Here is a 19,897-nt window from a genome sequence, read left to right as displayed (position 1 = left end):
ACTGCTGATCATATTCCCTCTATTAGAACAGAACATTACAGCTTATCATATTCCCTCTATTAGAACACAACATTACAGCTGATCATATTCCCTCTATTAGAACACAACATTACAGCTGATCATATTCCCTCTATTAGAACAGAACATTACAGCTGATCATATTCCCTCTATTAGAACTGAACATTACAGCTGATCATATTCCCTCTATTAGAACACAACATTACAGCTGATCATATTCCCTCTATTAGAACAGAACAGAACATTACAGCTGATCATATTCCCTCTATTAGAACACAACATTACAGCTGATCATATTCCCTCTATTAGAACACAACATTACAGCTGATCATATTCCCTCTATTAGAACACAACATTACAGCTGATCATATTCCCTCTATTAGAACACAACATTACAGCTGATCATATTCCCTCTATTAGAACACAACATTACAGCTGATCATATTCCCTCTATTAGAACACAACATTACAGCTGATCATATTCCCTCTATTAGAACACAACATTACAGCTGATCATATTCCCTCTATTAGAACAGAACATTACAGCTGATCATATTCCCTCTATTAGAACACAACATTACAGCTGATCATATTCCCTCTATTAGAACACAACATTACAGCTGCTCATATTCCCTCTATTAGAACACAACATTACAGCTGATCATATTCCCTCTATTAGAACAGAACATTACAGCTGATCATATTCCCTCTATTAGAACACAACATTACAGCTGATCATATTCCCTCTATTAGAACACAACATTACAGCTGATCATATTCCCTCTATTAGAACACAACATTACAGCTGATCATATTCCCTCTATTAGAACACAACATTACAGCTGATCATATTCCCTCTATTAGAACACAACATTACAGCTGATCATATTCCCTCTATTAGAACAGAACATTACAGCTGATCATATTCCCTCTATTAGAACAGAACATTACAGCTGATCATATTCCCTCTATTAGAACACAACATTACTGCTGATCATATTCCCTCTATTAGAACACAACATTACAGCTGATCATATTCCCTCTATTAGAACAGAACAGAACATTACAGCTGATCATATTCCCTCTATTAGAACAGAACAGAACATTACAGCTGATCATATTCCCTCTATTAGAACAGAACATTACAGCTGATCATATTCCCTCTATTAGAACAGAACATTACAGCTGATCATATTCCCTCTATTAGAACAGAACATTACAGCTGATCATATTCCCTCTATTAGAACACAACATTACAGCTGATCATATTCCCTCTATTAGAACAGCACATTACAGCTGATCATATTCCCTCTATTAGAACACAACATTACAGCTGATCATATTCCCTCTATTAGAACAGAACATTACAGCTTATCATATTCCCTCTATTAGAACACAACATTACAGCTGATCATATTCCCTCTATTAGAACACAACATTACAGCTGATCATATTCCCTCTATTAGAACAGAACATTACTGCTGATCATATTCCCTCTATTAGAACACAACATTACAGCTGATCATATTCCCTCTATTAGAACAGAACATTACAGCTGATCATATTCCCTCTATTAGAAGAGAACATTACAGCTGATCATATTCCCTCTATTAGAACACAACATTACAGCTGATCATATTCCCTCTATTAGAACAGAACATTACAGCTGATCATATTCCTTCTATTAGAACAGAACATTACAGCTGATCATATTCCCTCTATTAGAACATAACATTACAGCTGATCATATTCCCTCTATTAGAACAGAACATTACTGCTGATCATATTCCCTCTATTAGAACAGAACATTACAGCTTATCATATTCCCTCTATTAGAACACAACATTACAGCTGATCATATTCCCTCTATTAGAACACAACATTACAGCTGATCATATTCTCTCTATTAGAACAGAACATTACTGCTGATCATATTCCCTCTATTAGAACAGAACATTACAGCTTATCATATTCCCTCTATTAGAACACAACATTACAGCTGATCATATTCCCTCTATTAGAACACAACATTACAGCTGATCATATTCCCTCTATTAGAACAGAACATTACAGCTGATCATATTCCCTCTATTAGAACTGAACATTACAGCTGATCATATTCCCTCTATTAGAACACAACATTACAGCTGATCATATTCCCTCTATTAGAACAGAACAGAACATTACAGCTGATCATATTCCCTCTATTAGAACACAACATTACAGCTGATCATATTCCCTCTATTAGAACACAACATTACAGCTGATCATATTCCCTCTATTAGAACACAACATTACAGCTGATCATATTCCCTCTATTAGAACACAACATTACAGCTGATCATATTCCCTCTATTAGAACACAACATTACAGCTGATCATATTCCCTCTATTAGAACACAACATTACAGCTGATCATATTCCCTCTATTAGAACACAACATTACAGCTGATCATATTCCCTCTATTAGAACAGAACATTACAGCTGATCATATTCCCTCTATTAGAACACAACATTACAGCTGATCATATTCCCTCTATTAGAACACAACATTACAGCTGCTCATATTCCCTCTATTAGAACACAACATTACAGCTGATCATATTCCCTCTATTAGAACAGAACATTACAGCTGATCATATTCCCTCTATTAGAACACAACATTACAGCTGATCATATTCCCTCTATTAGAACACAACATTACAGCTGATCATATTCCCTCTATTAGAACACAACATTACAGCTGATCATATTCCCTCTATTAGAACACAACATTACAGCTGATCATATTCCCTCTATTAGAACACAACATTACAGCTGATCATATTCCCTCTATTAGAACAGAACATTACAGCTGATCATATTCCCTCTATTAGAACAGAACATTACAGCTGATCATATTCCCTCTATTAGAACACAACATTACAGCTGATCATATTCCCTCTATTAGAACACAACATTACAGCTGATCATATTCCCTCTATTAGAACAGCACAATTCCCTCTATTAGAACACAACATTACAGCTGATCATATTCCCTCTATTAGAACACAACATTACAGCTGATCATATTCCCTCTATTAGAACACAACATTACAGCTGATCATATTCCCTCTATTAGAACACAACATTACAGCTGATCATATTCCCTCTATTAGAACACAACATTACAGCTGATCATATTCCCTCTATTAGAACACAACATTACAGCTGATCATATTCCCTCTATTAGAAACACAACATTACAGCTGATCATATTCCCTCTATTAGAACACAACATTACAGCTGATCATATTCCCTCTATTAGAACACAACATTACAGCTGATCATATTCCCTCTATTAGAACACAACATTACAGCTGATCATATTCCCTCTATTAGAACACAACATTACAGCTGATCATATTCCCTCTATTAGAACACAACATTACAGCTGATCATATTCCCTCTATTAGAACAGCAACATTACAGCTGATCATATTCCCTCTATTAGAACAGAACATTACAGCTGATCATATTCCCTCTATTAGAACACAACATTACAGCTGATCATATTCCCTCTATTAGAACACAACATTACAGCTGATCATATTCCCTCTATTAGAACAGAACAGAACATTACAGCTGATCATATTCCCTCTATTAGAACAGAACAGAACATTACAGCTGATCATATTCCCTCTATTAGAACAGAACATTACAGCTGATCATATTCCCTCTATTAGAACAGAACATTACAGCTGATCATATTCCCTCTATTAGAACAGAACATTACAGCTGATCATATTCCCTCTATTAGAACACAACATTACAGCTGATCATATTCCCTCTATTAGAACAGCACATTACAGCTGATCATATTCCCTCTATTAGAACACAACATTACAGCTGATCATATTCCCTCTATTAGAACACAACATTACAGCTGATCGTATTCCCTCTATTAGAACAAAACATTACAGCTGATCGTATTCCCTCTATTAGAACACAACATTACAGCTGATCATATTCCCTCTACTAGAACACAACATTACAGCTGATCATATTCCCTCTATTAGAACACAACATTACAGCTGATCATATTCCCTCTATTAGAACACAACATTACAGCTGATCATATTCCCTCTATTAGAACACAACATTACAGCTGATCATATTCCCTCTATTAGAACAGAACACAACATTACAGCTGATCATATTCCCTCTATTAGAAGAGAACATTACAGCTGATCATATTCCCTCTATTAGAACACAACATTACAGCTGATCATATTCCCTCTATTAGAAGAGAACATTACAGCTGATCATATTCCCTCTATTAGAACACAACATTACAGCTGATCATATTCCCTCTATTAGAACAGAACATTACAGCTGATCATATTCCCTCTATTAGAACAGAACATTACAGCTGATCATATTCCCTCTATTAGAACACAACATTACAGCTGATCATATTCCCTCTATTAGAACAGAACATTACTGCTGATCATATTCCCTCTATTAGAACAGAACATTACAGCTTATCATATTCCCTCTATTAGAACACAACATTACAGCTGATCATATTCCCTCTATTAGAACACAACATTACAGCTGATCATATTCCCTCTATTAGAACAGAACATTACTGCTGATCATATTCCCTCTATTAGAACACAACATTACAGCTGATCATATTCCCTCTATTAGAACAGAACATTACAGCTGATCATATTCCCTCTATTAGAAGAGAACATTACAGCTGATCATATTCCCTCTATTAGAACACAACATTACAGCTGATCATATTCCCTCTATTAGAACAGAACATTACAGCTGATCATATTCCTTCTATTAGAACAGAACATTACAGCTGATCATATTCCCTCTATTAGAACATAACATTACAGCTGATCATATTCCCTCTATTAGAACAGAACATTACTGCTGATCATATTCCCTCTATTAGAACAGAACATTACAGCTTATCATATTCCCTCTATTAGAACACAACATTACAGCTGATCATATTCCCTCTATTAGAACACAACATTACAGCTGATCATATTCCCTCTATTAGAACAGAACATTACTGCTGATCATATTCCCTCTATTAGAACAGAACATTACAGCTTATCATATTCCCTCTATTAGAACACAACATTACAGCTGATCATATTCCCTCTATTAGAACACAACATTACAGCTGATCATATTCCCTCTATTAGAACAGAACATTACAGCTGATCATATTCCCTCTATTAGAACTGAACATTACAGCTGATCATATTCCCTCTATTAGAACACAACATTACAGCTGATCATATTCCCTCTATTAGAACAGAACAGAACATTACAGCTGATCATATTCCCTCTATTAGAACACAACATTACAGCTGATCATATTCCCTCTATTAGAACACAACATTACAGCTGATCATATTCCCTCTATTAGAACACAACATTACAGCTGATCATATTCCCTCTATTAGAACACAACATTACAGCTGATCATATTCCCTCTATTAGAACACAACATTACAGCTGATCATATTCCCTCTATTAGAACACAACATTACAGCTGATCATATTCCCTCTATTAGAGCACAACATTACAGCTGATCATATTCCCTCTATTAGAACAGAACATTACAGCTGATCATATTCCCTCTATTAGAACACAACATTACAGCTGATCATATTCCCTCTATTAGAACACAACATTACAGCTGCTCATATTCCCTCTATTAGAACACAACATTACAGCTGATCATATTCCCTCTATTAGAACAGAACATTACAGCTGATCATATTCCCTCTATTAGAACACAACATTACAGCTGATCATATTCCCTCTATTAGAACACAACATTACAGCTGATCATATTCCCTCTATTAGAACACAACATTACAGCTGATCATATTCCCTCTATTAGAACACAACATTACAGCTGATCATATTCCCTCTATTAGAACACAACATTACAGCTGATCATATTCCCTCTATTAGAACAGAACATTACAGCTGATCATATTCCCTCTATTAGAACAGAACATTACAGCTGATCATATTCCCTCTATTAGAACACAACATTACTGCTGATCATATTCCCTCTATTAGAACACAACATTACAGCTGATCATATTCCCTCTATTAGAACAGAACAGAACATTACAGCTGATCATATTCCCTCTATTAGAACAGAACAGAACATTACAGCTGATCATATTCCCTCTATTAGAACAGAACATTACAGCTGATCATATTCCCTCTATTAGAACAGAACATTACAGCTGATCATATTCCCTCTATTAGAACAGAACATTACAGCTGATCATATTCCCTCTATTAGAACACAACATTACAGCTGATCATATTCCCTCTATTAGAACAGCACATTACAGCTGATCATATTCCCTCTATTAGAACACAACATTACAGCTGATCATATTCCCTCTATTAGAACAGAACATTACAGCTGATCATATTCCCTCTATTAGAACAGAACAATACAGCTGATCATATTCCCTCTATTAGAACACAACATTACAGCTGATCATATTCCCTCTATTAGAACACAACATTACAGCTGATCATATTCCCTCTATTAGAGCACAACATTACAGCTGATCATATTCCCTCTATTAGAACATAACATTACAGCTGATTATATTCCCTCTATTAGAACAGAACATTACAGCTGATCATATTCCCTCTATTAGAACACAACATTACAGCTGATCATATTCCCTCTATTAGAACACAACATTACAGCTGATCATATTCCCTCTATTAGAACACAACATTACAGCTGATCATATTCCCTCTATTAGAACACAACATTACAGCTGATCATATTCCCTTTATTAGAACAGAACAGAACATTACAGCTGATCATATTCCCTCTATTAGAACAGAACATTACAGCTGATCATATTCCCTCTATTAGAACAGAACAGAACATTACAGCTGGTCATATTCCCTCTATTAGAACAGAACATTACAGCTGATCATATTCCCTCTATTAGAACAGAACATTACAGCTGATCATATTCCCTCTATTAGAACAGAACATTACAGCTGATCATATTCCCTCTATTAGAACAGAACATTACAGCTGATCATATTCCCTCTATTAGAACAGAACATTACAGCTGATCATATTCCCTCTATTAGAACAGAACATTACAGCTGATCATATTCCCTCTATTAGAACAGAACAGAACATTACAGCTGATCATATTCCCTCTATTAGAACAGAACATTACAGCTGATCATATTCCCTCTATTAGAACAGAACATTACAGCTGATCATATTCCCTCTATTAGAACAGAACATTACAGCTGATCATATTCCCTCTATTAGAACAGAACAGAACATTACAGCTGATCATATTCCCTCTATTAGAACAGAACATTACAGCTTATCATATTCCCTCTATTAGAACAGAACAGAACATTACAGCTGGTCATATTCCCTCTATTAGAGCAGAACATTACAGCTGATCATATTCCCTCTATTAGAACAGAACATTACAGCTGATCATATTCCCTCTATTAGAACAGAACATTACAGCTGATCATATTCCTTCTATTAGAACAGAACAGAACATTACAGCTGGTCATATTCCCTCTATTAGAACAGAACATTACAGCTGATCATATTCCCTCTATTAGAACAGAACATTACAGCTGATCATATTCCCTCTATTAGAACACAACATTACAGCTTATCATATTCCCTCTATTAGAACAGAACATTACAGCTGATCATATTCCCTCTATTAGAACACAACATTACAGCTGATCATATTCCCTCTATTAGAACAGAACAGAACATTACAGCTGATCATATTCCCTCTATTAGAACACAACATTACAGCTGATCATATTCCCTCTATTAGAACAGAACATTACAGCTGATCATATTCCCTCTATTAGAACACAACATTACAGCTGATCATATTCCCTCTATTAGAACACAACATTACAGCTGATCATATTCCCTCTATTAGAACACAACATTACAGCTGATCATATTCCCTCTATTAGAACAGAACAGAACATTACAGCTGATCATATTCCCTCTATCTTCTCTACAGGAAAAGTTGGGGCATTGAGAACTTTATCTCTTCAACCCTCCTGAGGAACATGAGGGAGAAGGATCTGAGAAAGGCCATTGGCTATCACATGAAGAAGAGCCAATCACAGGAGCCAAAGCAGAAGGTGCTGTCGGCCAATCAGGCGAAGATTAACTACCTGGAGGAGCTGTGTGACCTCAAGTCCTTTGGCGGGAAGTCCTTCAGCGCCACCATGATGGTAGGAGAGATTACCTCTATCTAGTTATCTCTATCTCTGCCATGATGGTAGTGGAGAGATTACCTCTATCTAGTTATCTCTGTATCTCTGACATGATGGTAGTGGAGAGATTACCTCTATCTAGTTGTCTCTGTATCTCTACCACGATGGTAGGAGAGAGATTACCTCTATCTAGTTATCTCTGTATCTCTACCATGATGGTAGAGGAGAGATTACCGCTGTCTAGTTATCTCTGTCTATATCATGATGGTAGGAGATTAGCTCCTTCTATCTCTAGTTGTCTCTGTCTATATCATGATGGTAGTTGCTCAGCACCAATTTGAAGGATTATATTATCTCTCTATTTCTCTTTGTCAGTGCTGGCATGATGTATTCATCTCTACTGCTATTTATCTCTACCAACGTATCCCTGTCATGGTGTCTCTCTCTCTCTCTCTCTCTCTATTCATCTCTGTCTACTGACAGGATATAATGTGTTTCAGTGGGGAGGACAGAGCTACAGTACCTCTCTATTCATCTCTGTCTACTGACAGGATATGATGGGTTTCAGTGGGCATGACAGAGCTATTCATTATTCTATTTTTGCACCCCCTGGTGGTGTGGCCAGGGAGTGCCATGTTTTCAGACCAAAGTTACACCTTGAGTTGGGAAGTGCTGGTTGTTGGAGCGGGAATTAGGTGGCCACAGCACCTGGATCTTCAGTACTCCCATAATGCACCACCCTTACCCAGAGATCTAAGGGAGAAACCACATGGATCTTCAGTACTAACACGATGCACCTCCCTTACCCACAGATCTAGTCGAGAAAAACGCTCAACTGACCTCAACTGTCTATGAGAACTTCATTCCCTCTCTTCTCCCTCTCTTCTCTCCCCCTCTTTCTCTCTCTCTCTCCATAGCTCCAGGACAGAGAGTCGATGGTGACCCTGTTGGTGGGGTCGCGGTACGGTATCAGTCAGGTGGTGAACCACAAACTGAGCATCATGACCACACTCACAGAGTTCAGCAGTATCACACGCATAGAGCTGCTGCCAGAGTCTGACCGTGTTAGTCTGGTCAAGATATATCTACAGGACATCAAGGTATGGTATGATACACAAACACAGACATGCATGCACGCACTAGCAGACACACACACACACACACACACACACACACACACACACACACACACACACACACACACACACACACACACACACACACACACACACACACACACACACACACACACACACAGACACACGCTACAAAGCCAATTTCCCCAAAAGCTATTTTCTTACTACTGAAAGACGTGTTTTTATCACTGAAGCCTCGTCTTCTCTCCCCTGACCTCCTCTGCTCTGCTCTGCTCTCCTCTACTCCCCTCCCCCTCTCTCTCTTCTCCCTCCCTCCTCTCTTTCTTCCCCCTCCTATCCTCTCCTCCTCTTCTCTTGTCCCTTGTTCCTCTCCTCCTCTCCCCAGCCTATCACCCTGTTGTTGGAGTCAGTAGCAGCTAAGGAACTGTCCTGTCTGGTGGCAGGGTACTGTCGTGCCCTAGTGGACCCCAGCCTCATCATCTTCCCCTGGACACAGGACGCCAAGCAGCACCGTGTGTCCGCCGAGGAGGGTATGCTACCACAGACGAACACAAACACACACACACACCAAGTCTCTGCTGAGGAAGGTACGATACCACCCCACTACCAGGCTATTCACAACAGGGACAGGGTCCTTTCAGTCATTTAAGGAATTGAAAAGTGCCATGTATTTTCAATAAAGATTTTGAATTGTTGAGTTGACATCTGCCAATGTAATAATATCAGTTTAGAATGTTTAAATAATTAGATAGTTGAAGAGAAAAGAAGGAGAAAGTAGAACTAGGTTGTATCTGTGTGTCAGACAGTAGAACTAGGTTGTATCTGTGTGTCAGACAGTAGAACTAGGTTGTATCTGTGTTTCAGACAGTAGAACTAGGTTGTATCTGTGTGTCAGACAGTAGAACTAGGTTGTATCTGTGTTTCAGACAGTAGAACTAGGTTGTATCTGTGTTTCAGACAGTAGAACTAGGTTGTATCTGTGTGTCAGACAGTAGAACTAGGTTGTATCTGTGTTTCAGACAGTAGAACTAGGTTGTATCTGTGTGTCAGACAGTAGAACTAGGTTGTATCTGTGTTTCAGACAGTAGAACTAGGTTGTATCTGTGTTTCAGACAGTAGAACTAGGTTGTATCTGTGTGTCAGACAGTAGAACTAGGTTGTATCTGTGTGTCAGACAGTAGAACTAGGTTGTATCTGTGTGTCAGACAGTAGAACTAGGTTGTATCTGTGTGTCAGACAGTAGAACTAGGTTGTATCTGTGTGTCAGACAGTAGAACTAGGTTGTATCTGTGTGTCAGACAGTAGAACTAGGTTGTATCTGTGTGTCAGACAGTAGAACTAGGTTGTATCTGTGTGTCAGACAGTAGAACTAGGTTGTATCTGTGTGTCAGACAGTAGAACTAGGTTGTATCTGTGTGTCAGACAGTAGAACTAGGTTGTATCTGTGTGTCAGACAGTAGAACTAGGTTGTATCTGTGTTTCAGACAGTAGAACTAGGTTGTATCTGTGTTTCAGACAGTAGAACTAGGTTGTATCTGTGTGTCAGACAGTAGAACTAGGTTGTATCTGTGTGTCAGACAGTAGAACTAGGTTGTATCTGTGTGTCAGACAGTAGAACTAGGTTGTATCTGTGTGTCAGACAGTAGAACTAGGTTGTATCTGTGTGTCAGACAGTAGAACTAGGTTGTATCTGTGTGTCAGACAGTAGAACTAGGTTGTATCTGTGTGTCAGACAGTAGAACTAGGTTGTATCTGTGTGTCAGACAGTAGAACTAGGTTGTATCTGTGTGTCAGACAGTAGAACTAGGTTGTATCTGTGTGTCAGACTGTAGAACTAGGTTGTATCTGTGTGTCAGACTGTAGAACTAGGTTGTATCTGTGTGTCAGACAGTAGAACTAGGTTGTATCTGTGTGTCAGACAGTAGAACTAGGTTGTGTCTGTGTGTCAGACAGTAGAACTAGGTTGTGTCTGTGTGTCAGACAGTAGAACTAGGTTGTGTCTGTGTGTCAGACAGTAGAACTAGGTTGTATCTGTGTGTCAGACAGTAGAACTAGGTTGTATCTGTGTGTCAGACAGTAGAACTAGGTTGTATCTGTGTGTCAGACAGTAGAACTAGGTTGTATCTGTGTGTCAGACAGTAGAACTAGGTTGTATCTGTGTGTCAGACAGTAGAACTAGGTTGTATCTGTGTGTCAGACAGTAGAACTAGGTTGTATCTGTGTGTCAGACAGTAGAACTAGGTTGTATCTGTGTGTCAGACAGTAGAACTAGGTTGTATCTGTGTGTCAGATAGTGCAGTATATACTGTAAGCAGATAGATAAGTAAACCTATCATGAAAATCAAGTTGCGGAACTGTTTTTTCATGATGTAATGTGTTCCAGGTTTAATGTTGTCATGGTGTGTTTCTATAGGTTATGTGTTACAGGTTTCATGTTGTCATGATGTGTGTGTGTTTATAGGTTATGTGTCGCGGTGTGGCAGTGACTCGGACGATTCCTCCGACATGGACATGGACACTCTCATCTCCCTTGTATCCCATAACAACAAGCGAACCACATCAGACCCTGTCGGTCTACGCCGGATTATGGAGGAGAGGAAAGAGGAGAGGAAAGAGAGGAAGGAGAGAGAGGAGAGGAAAAAGAAGGGAGAAGGAGAACAAGAGAAAAATATGAAATACGGAACTATGTCTCCACTGAGAAAAAACAGAGAGAAGGAGAGAATTGAGGAGAAGGTGGGAGGAGTTGGGGACCAGAGAAAGAAAGACACTGGGGGAGAGGCGAAGTCCGAGAAACAACGAGGTGCAGAGAACAGAGGACTGCAGGAAGACGACAGAGAAAGAGAGGACGAGAGCGCAAAGAAGGAAAGAGAAGGAGAGGAGAGGAAAGGAGATGAGGAGAGAGGTGGATGGGAGAGGAAAGGAGAGGAGGAGAGAGGTGGAGGGGAGAGGAAAGGAGAGGAGGAGAGAGGTGGAGGGGAGAGGAAAGGAGAGGAGGAGAGAGGTGGAGGGGAGAGGAAAGGAGAGCAGGAGAGAGGAGGATGGGAGAGGAAAGGAGAGGAGGAGAGAGGAGGAGGGGAGAGGAAAGGAGAGGAGGAGAGAGGTGGAGGGGAGAGGAAAGCAGAGCAGGAGAGAGGAGGAGGGGAGGTTCGGGGAGCTACGACAGAAGAGCACCCGTCCGTATCAGAGGAGGCGTCAGACTCGTGTCGTACTGACTCTCGTTTCATGACCAGCATCTCCAGTGACTCCCTGGATGCTCTGGAGGAAGATGACCTGATCGCCTGCTCTTCCTCCCTCCCTCACCCTCACCCTCCCTTCCGCCTCACAGTGGAGCCCCCCCATCCCCAGCCTCACCCACGAGGGGGTGCATCCTCACCCCAAGGAGGGGCAGGAGAGTGGAGAGGAGAAGGAGGTGGAGAGGTGTCAGGAGAGTGGAGAGGAGGGGTAGGAGGAGAGTGGAGAGGAGGAGAGTGGAGAGGAGGAGGAGGGGGAGGAGAGTGCAGAGGAGGGGGAAGAGGGAGGGGATCGGGCAACGGAGCTTGGGTCAACACTCACCATTCTCCCATGACCCCTGACTCCATGAACTCTGAACCTGTGACCCCCGTGGTTGACCCCTCTGAGAACCTGAACTATGCTGAGCTCTCTCTCATGCTGGAGTACCTCCCCAGTCCTCCGGAGGCGAGTGACGATGAGGACGAGGAGGAGAAGAGGGAAGAGATGAGGAGGAGTAATGAAGGAACTGGACAGGAGGAATTTTCCTTATCCGGACGTCCCCGTTCCTCCTCCTCCTCACTTATGGACTGTGTGTTTACATTCGAGCAGAGAGACGCAAGGCATTACTACAATATCTGCCCTAATGTTACCCCTGACAGCACCCGCACCCGCAGCCTCACCCACCCTCACCCTGAGACTGAGGAAGAGGAGGGTGGTGGTGAGGAGGAAGAGCAGGGGGCGCTCCTAACCCTGGAGCCTGTGCCCATCCTCCAGCCGCCTCCAGGGTTCGGGGACAGCAGTTCTGACGAGGAGTTCTTTGATGCGAGGGATCGGTTTGCCTCGCCTGAAGACCCAACATCAGGGACTGTGTCCCGAGGTGTGTCAGGGTTATTACTGTACTGTAAGGTGTAAGAGTTAGTTCCCTATTAGGTGTCCAGAGGTTGGTGGGGTTATGAACTTAATTGCACTAGGTCCGTTATGGTGTTAACTTAACAGCTTTAGTTTTTAAGTGTTTACTTGAAGAACTGAAACTGGTCATATTAGATAAAACTGTGAGAAGCATAGTGCGTATTCTCCAGTTAATTAGTGATGTATAAAGAGAGATTAATGAGATTAAATGGATGAAAGGTTCTAATTCCTGATGATCTGAGGTCAATAGATATCTGGAAAGCATTTAATTATGTAAGGTCTGTTCTGATTTCTTTCGTCACATAAAGTTTTCATTTTTTCCAGATTTTTCAGCCGAGATGATGAGTGGAATGACGCAGCAAACTGTGAGCCTGAGTGACATCAGAATCAGCCTGGCTGAAGGAACGAGGCATGAAAGAGAGGAGGGTAGAGAGGGAGAGACCAACGAAGGAGGAGGAGGGAGAGAGATGTTCTCCAGGCTCTCTAGGAAAAGATCGAAGAAGCGGCGTTCCTTCATGCAGACCGACTTCACCTCAACAGTCTCCTACCCTGGACCGGACCAAAACCAGGAGCGGAATAGGGACTGGAACCCAGATCACATTCCTGATCAGTATCCGGACCGGGCACAGAACCGGACAGAGAGTTCAGATGAAAGCCAGCAGCTGAGTCTGGACCCAGAACCCTCTGAGCAGAGCCAGAACCCATGTCCTACTGTCTCTTCTCTGAGCCACGCCGAGGGGGAGGCGTCCCAGCTCGAGTCCAAGCCTATCCTCACCAAGCCCAGCCCAGAGGGGTCCCATCGGGGACCTGGAGAGCCATGTGTGCCTGGTAACCCAAAAGGAGATCCACGGGCGCCTGATAACCCGAAGGCTAACCTCCATAGGAGCTCCAGGAGCAGGCGGCAGTCCATGGAGACGGAGCCTGACGTGATGGAGTCCAAATCGGTCACTGCCCTGGTGACGGCAGCCTCCCTCTCCATCACGGCTGTCCGCTGTAGAGTAGAACCAGACGGCAAGGAGAGCACTGATCGGAGAGGAGACGGGGAGGAGGTGGAGGGAGAGATGGAGGAGGAGGAGGGGGGCGGAGAAGCAGGACCATTCACATGTCACATGTTTCTGACTGAGATTAAGGAGGAGGAGGGGCAGAGGGGGGAGGAAACAGGGGAGGAGGGGGAGAGCGACAGAGAGGAGAGACAGCTTTCTCTCATTTCTGAAGATCCATCCTCTGTTAGGGGGTCCCAGTTTAGTAGACGACCTCTGTGTCTAACGAAAGACGAGGATCAGGTAGCTTCTTTCGTACCCCAAATAAGTATCTCCCATCCAGGTGTGTATGGGAGGGACATGGGGGGTGAACAAGGCGTGGCTGGTGGTGAGGAGAGCGTGACTCCCCTTTCTGCTCCTCCTCCCCCCACCTCTCCACTGCCACCCTTCCCAGCCCCCTCCATCCCCCACACAAAGAGGGGAGAGAGGGATAGCAAGGATGGGAATGTGGGGTCTCAACCCAAACCCTTCACACACTCAGACGGAGAGAAGGACATTAGCTGCTTGACTCAAGTCCATAGAAAACTCACTATCAGTCACCAAGACCTGACAAGCCAAGGGCAAGCAGAAACTGACAATGATGAAGCTATAGTTAGCACTAATTATGTTACTGATAACACTGATGTTGCTACGGCTAACATTGCAGCTACAGCCAACATTCATTTTGTCATGGCTAACACTGAGACTACAGTTAGCTCTGATTTTGATTTAGGCACTGCTAATCACAAAGATACAAATAGCATCAAATCTGTTCCGGCTAACACTATAGCTAATGCCGATTTTGCTACGGCTAACAGTGAAGCTAATGCTATAATGTATTCCCTTACAACTAGCAAAGATTCTACAGGTAATGCTAACTTAGCTATGACTAATGCTAATTCAGCTAACACTAACTCAGCTATGGCTAACATTCCCAAAGAGTCTCCCATATCACCTACAACAGGCTTCCTCCTCCGGCCTTGCTCACCGGGCATCATCGGGCAAAGCCTCTCGGCCTCCACATTACGGGGGAAGATCCAGAACCTGCCCCTCTATTTATCTCGCTCCCAGGAAACCCTCACCCTCTCTGGGGTGGGAAGCCTCAACAGGAACCCTTCTCCGGAGACCACCAGCAACAAGACTGAGGTAATGGTCACCACCGAAACCACCAAGGACGACGATGTCACAAAATTGGTGACAGTGGAGGATTTGAAAGATTCCGGGGTGGCGTTGGCAGAGTCGGATGATTCCGAGGTTACGCTGACAGAATCGGAGGTTGGCGAGGTTGTTGTGGAGACGGCCGGGGCGGAAATCACGAGGTTGACGGTTTCGGAGGTCAAGGAGGTGGTCGAGAAGGTTGTGATGGTCTACGGATCCTCCCTTCCTCCCCCTTTAGCACCCATCTCTCTTGAGTCCAAACCAGATCATCCCAAAATGATTGTCAAGTTGCCTACCTGTCCCATTGCTACAGTGGAAACTGCCCCTCCTATGGCTCCTGCACCTATCTGTCTGGAGCTCAAACTAGTCACTGAACTACTCTCCCCAGGCCCCACTATCCACAAAATGCCCGCCCCATTAACTTCCTGTCCTTCCTCTCCCGTGCCCATACGCGTAGAGCCCAAACCAGACCATGAACCACTATCCATACGCTCCAAAATGGCCGCCTTGTCGTCTACTTATCCCCCTGCTTTAGTGGTAACCACACAGAGTCTGAATTTCTCTTCTTCTAATCCTCCCCCCATCAGAGTAGAACCCAAGCCAGAGCCTTGCCCTGAACCCCTATCAGGCCCCAAAATGTCCGCTCCATTGGTTTCCTGCCCCTCTGCTATAGTGGTGACCACACAGAGTCTGAACGGACCGGGGCTCAGCTTCCCTGGTTATAACATGAGAGGACGGCCATTTGGGAGCAACAGCTTCTGTAAACCCCCAGGTGAGGAGGCAGGCCTGCTGAACACTCTGACTACAGGCTGTGGGGTCTTCACCTCCACCTGTGAGACCCAGCCCAACCAGGCCCACATGGAATCCTATTCCCCAGCAAAGCCTGATTTTGGGTGTAGCTCGGTGCTGGCATCAGGGTGCGAGACGGTCCTGGAGGGGGTGCAGACGCCCCTGGAGGCATGCAGGTGTCCGCCACCGCTGGTTTATACCAACTGTTTCAGCGGGGGTGACAGCTTCGACGATGAGTTGACAGTTTACGAGTTCTCCTGCCGGACAAGTTCTCCTCCCGCCTCCCAACCCTCTTCCTCTGCGCTGGCCCTCCCTCTCACGACCTCTCCTCCTCTCTCCTCTTTCCTGTCCTCCTCCCCTCCCTCCTCCCCCCTCCTCTCTCCCTCCTTTCCTCGCTCCATCCTGCCCCCCTCCTCCTCCATGGAGCTCACCCCTCTCCTCTCCCCACTCCTTTCCCCGTCCAACTGCTTCTTGTCCCAGTCAAGTCTCCATGATGATATCAGCCGACTACGCCACCGCCGCTTCCCACCGCCCCCCGCAGGGTTCCAGACCATCCGGAGTGACGTGGACGAGCTTCTCACCCTCCTGCAGGGGGGGAGGATGGGGGGGAAAGGGGGGAGGCACCCCAGGGAGACCTGCGCCACCCACTTCTCAGAAAACAAGCGTCTTCTCCACATGGAGGCCCGGAGGCTGATGGCCGGCTGTCAGAAGGTGGTCCGGGTGGGGCAGACCCCGGATGAGATGCTCTTCTCCCTCTCTGACAGCTTCAGGACCCTGGTGGGCATGGCCGGCATGTGCCTGTGGTTCTCCGGGTGCGACCGGTGCGACCGGAGGAATGCCGAGGCACTAGCGGGGCTGGCGGACGTGGCCAGAACGTACCGGGAGTTTGTGCTGGCAGCGGAGAGGGCGAGCGGGAGGCGGAGCTGTCATGACCTCAGCACCAAGCTTCTTGCCAAGCAGTGTACTGCCCTCACTGCTTCCGTCTTCTGCCTCACACAGCTGTTCCGCACACTCACCGCCCTCTGAACTGAACCAACGAACTCTGACCCCTATAACAACAAATAGGTTGACCTTTCAATTCTGACCTCTAGACCCACTACACAGGGTTGCCAGCCAATCAGTCAGTCACCAGGCTGAGTGGGGAATGAATGTGTGAACTGCAACAAGTCCACGTAGTGAAAAAAAACAGTAGAAGCACAATTGAAAGGAGAGAGAGATGAGATGGATGAAACAAGACGGGTCTAATCTCCTGTGACATCATAGAGAGCCTCTGTGGCATCATAAATAAGGAACCTCTGTGACATCACAAAGCGCCTGTGTGACATCACAGAGAACGTGTGACACGCTGGAAGACATAAGAGTGATGTCATAACAGGTCCCAAATGACTGTTAAGTTTTTTTAACAGTAACCTACAGTATGCTGTGCAAGTACTGCAACCACACAACGAGGGACAAACTGGACATACATAGCATCATCACCAAACTGCAAGAAGCCTCACGCAATGACAATCTCCGCACTCAAAGCCAACCTGCTTGCTTTGATATAGCATTTAAGTAACTATTATATTTGAAAGTCCATTATTTTTTTGTTTTCATTCATAATTTATTTCTTGTCATTCATTATTTATTTGTTTTGATGTATTATTTATTTGTGATGTTATCGCTTTCATTATTGATTCTGTATGGTATTGGTGTGGGGTGTGAAAAAGAGGAATGTCGAGGGAATGGTTGTGTTTACAAAAAGGAGGATCCATGTAGGTACACACACACACTCCAGAGTTGGCTGAAAGGTACAATCATGTTGATTGTGTTATTATTTGGCTGGCTGATCAGTCAGTGGAAGGTTTTATTTGATACTTCTAATACAGATTTCTGACAACTACTAATACTCTGTTTTCCTCTCTCTCTCTCTCTCTCTCTCTCTCTCTCTCTCTCTCTCTCTCTCTCTCTCTCTCTCTCTCTCATCTCTCCACATCTCTGAATACGTGACAGGCGGTCTGGTCACATGACCAACCCTCAGATGAGGGGGCGGGGCTCTGAATGTCAACAGTTTACAAAACCAAAAAAAGGAGGGAAATGATATCCCAAATGGCCTTTTCCCTCCATAGTGCACTACAAGGGCTTATAGGGCTCGGGTCAAAAGTAGTGCACTACGTAGGGAATAGTGCCCTTCCCTTAGAGTTGTAATATCTAGACGGACCGTATAAAGGTTCATCACTGTGTATGATATTTTATAAACCTAGTAGCTGAATGCTGATGTCTGCGTATTACTTTTTTAAATGGGGGAGTTGGGGGGGGGGGTGACGCGGGGAGTGTACACTTTGAATTAGCACACAAACCTACCATTATGTGGTTGTAAAAAAATGGTGGCCATTTATATTTACAAACTGTGTCCCAATGGAAGCCTATTCCCAGTATAGGGAACTACTTTTGATTGTTCCCCATAGAGCCCCATGGGCCCTTGTCAAAAGTAGTGCACTGCATAGGGAATAGTAAGCTTACTAGTTGGTAGGCAGTTGCAGTTTTTCTATCCACACTTAGTTTCTGGAAAGAGCTGTCAAACTCATTCAATCTGCATGTTCACTGTTCAGAAATTAGGATTGTTTCCAACTTGAACACTACACACATACATGTGTTACCTGATTTCATGTGTTACCTGATTTCACGTGTTACCTGATTTCATGTGTTACCTGAATTCACGTGTTACCTGATTTCACGTGTTACCTGAATTCACGTGTTACCTGAATTCACGTGTAATCTGATTTCACGTGTTACCTGAATTCACGTGTAACCTGACTTCACGTGTAACCAGATTTCATGTGCAACCTGATTTCATACAGCACATTTCTATATGTTAATTTCATGTGTTACCTGATTTCATGTGCAACCTGATTTCATACAGCACATTTCTATATGTTAAATGTTTAGGTAACTGTTTGTCATGGGAAAAAATATCTTATTTTACATATTCATATTTCCTGTTGGGGAAAAGTTTGCTGATCAAAAGCCAATTTAGACAAAATAGTTTCACAACTACTGTTTGTCCAGCAGGGTTGTGATGAATTCAATTTCAGTTTGCAGTTAGTTCAGAAAGTAAACCAAATTCCAATTCCAAATGTTCCTCATTTAAAAGCATTGACGAGAATTGGAATTACAATTGGAATTTCAGTGTAGTATATGAATTGCCTGGAATTGAAGTGGAATGGAACCCAACGTTGATGTTCACATACTGCTTCCGTTCTATTATACTTTAATCCTAAAATAAAGGCTGAAATGTGTTTTTATGCCCTCTCTGCTATGCTTGCAATATTCCGGTTAATTTTCTAGAAATCCCAGTTGAAGGATTCCAGATTCCCTGCTTAATACATTCAGATTCTGGGAATCTTTCAACCTGAGTTTTTGGAAAAACCTT

The 19,897-nt window shown here is 43.1% G+C and overlaps 1 protein-coding gene across 1 annotated transcript in view; it reads left to right on the top strand.

Moving 5' to 3' along the window:
- The window catches only part of LOC106594451 (uncharacterized), a 57,506-nt gene extending 39,069 nt beyond the window's left edge, over window positions 1-18,437 (top strand). The window contains exons 10-14 of the mRNA XM_082978609.1: window positions 8,105-8,321; window positions 9,221-9,403; window positions 9,786-9,930; window positions 11,862-13,487; window positions 13,844-18,437. Coding sequence (XP_082834735.1) covers window positions 8,105-8,321; window positions 9,221-9,403; window positions 9,786-9,930; window positions 11,862-13,487; window positions 13,844-17,511 — 5,839 coding nt within the window. The 3' untranslated portion in view covers window positions 17,512-18,437. The remainder of the gene's footprint in view (window positions 1-8,104; window positions 8,322-9,220; window positions 9,404-9,785; window positions 9,931-11,861; window positions 13,488-13,843) is intronic.
- The last annotated feature ends 1,460 nt before the right edge of the window (window positions 18,438-19,897 follow it).

This window comes from Salmo salar, chromosome 08 (genome assembly GCF_965601325.2).
Source record: "Salmo salar chromosome 08, fSalSal1, whole genome shotgun sequence".
Lineage (NCBI taxonomy): Eukaryota > Metazoa > Chordata > Actinopteri > Salmoniformes > Salmonidae > Salmo > Salmo salar.
The sequence above is the reverse complement of the archived record's forward strand: the minus strand, read 5'-3'. Positions and strand labels throughout refer to the sequence as shown.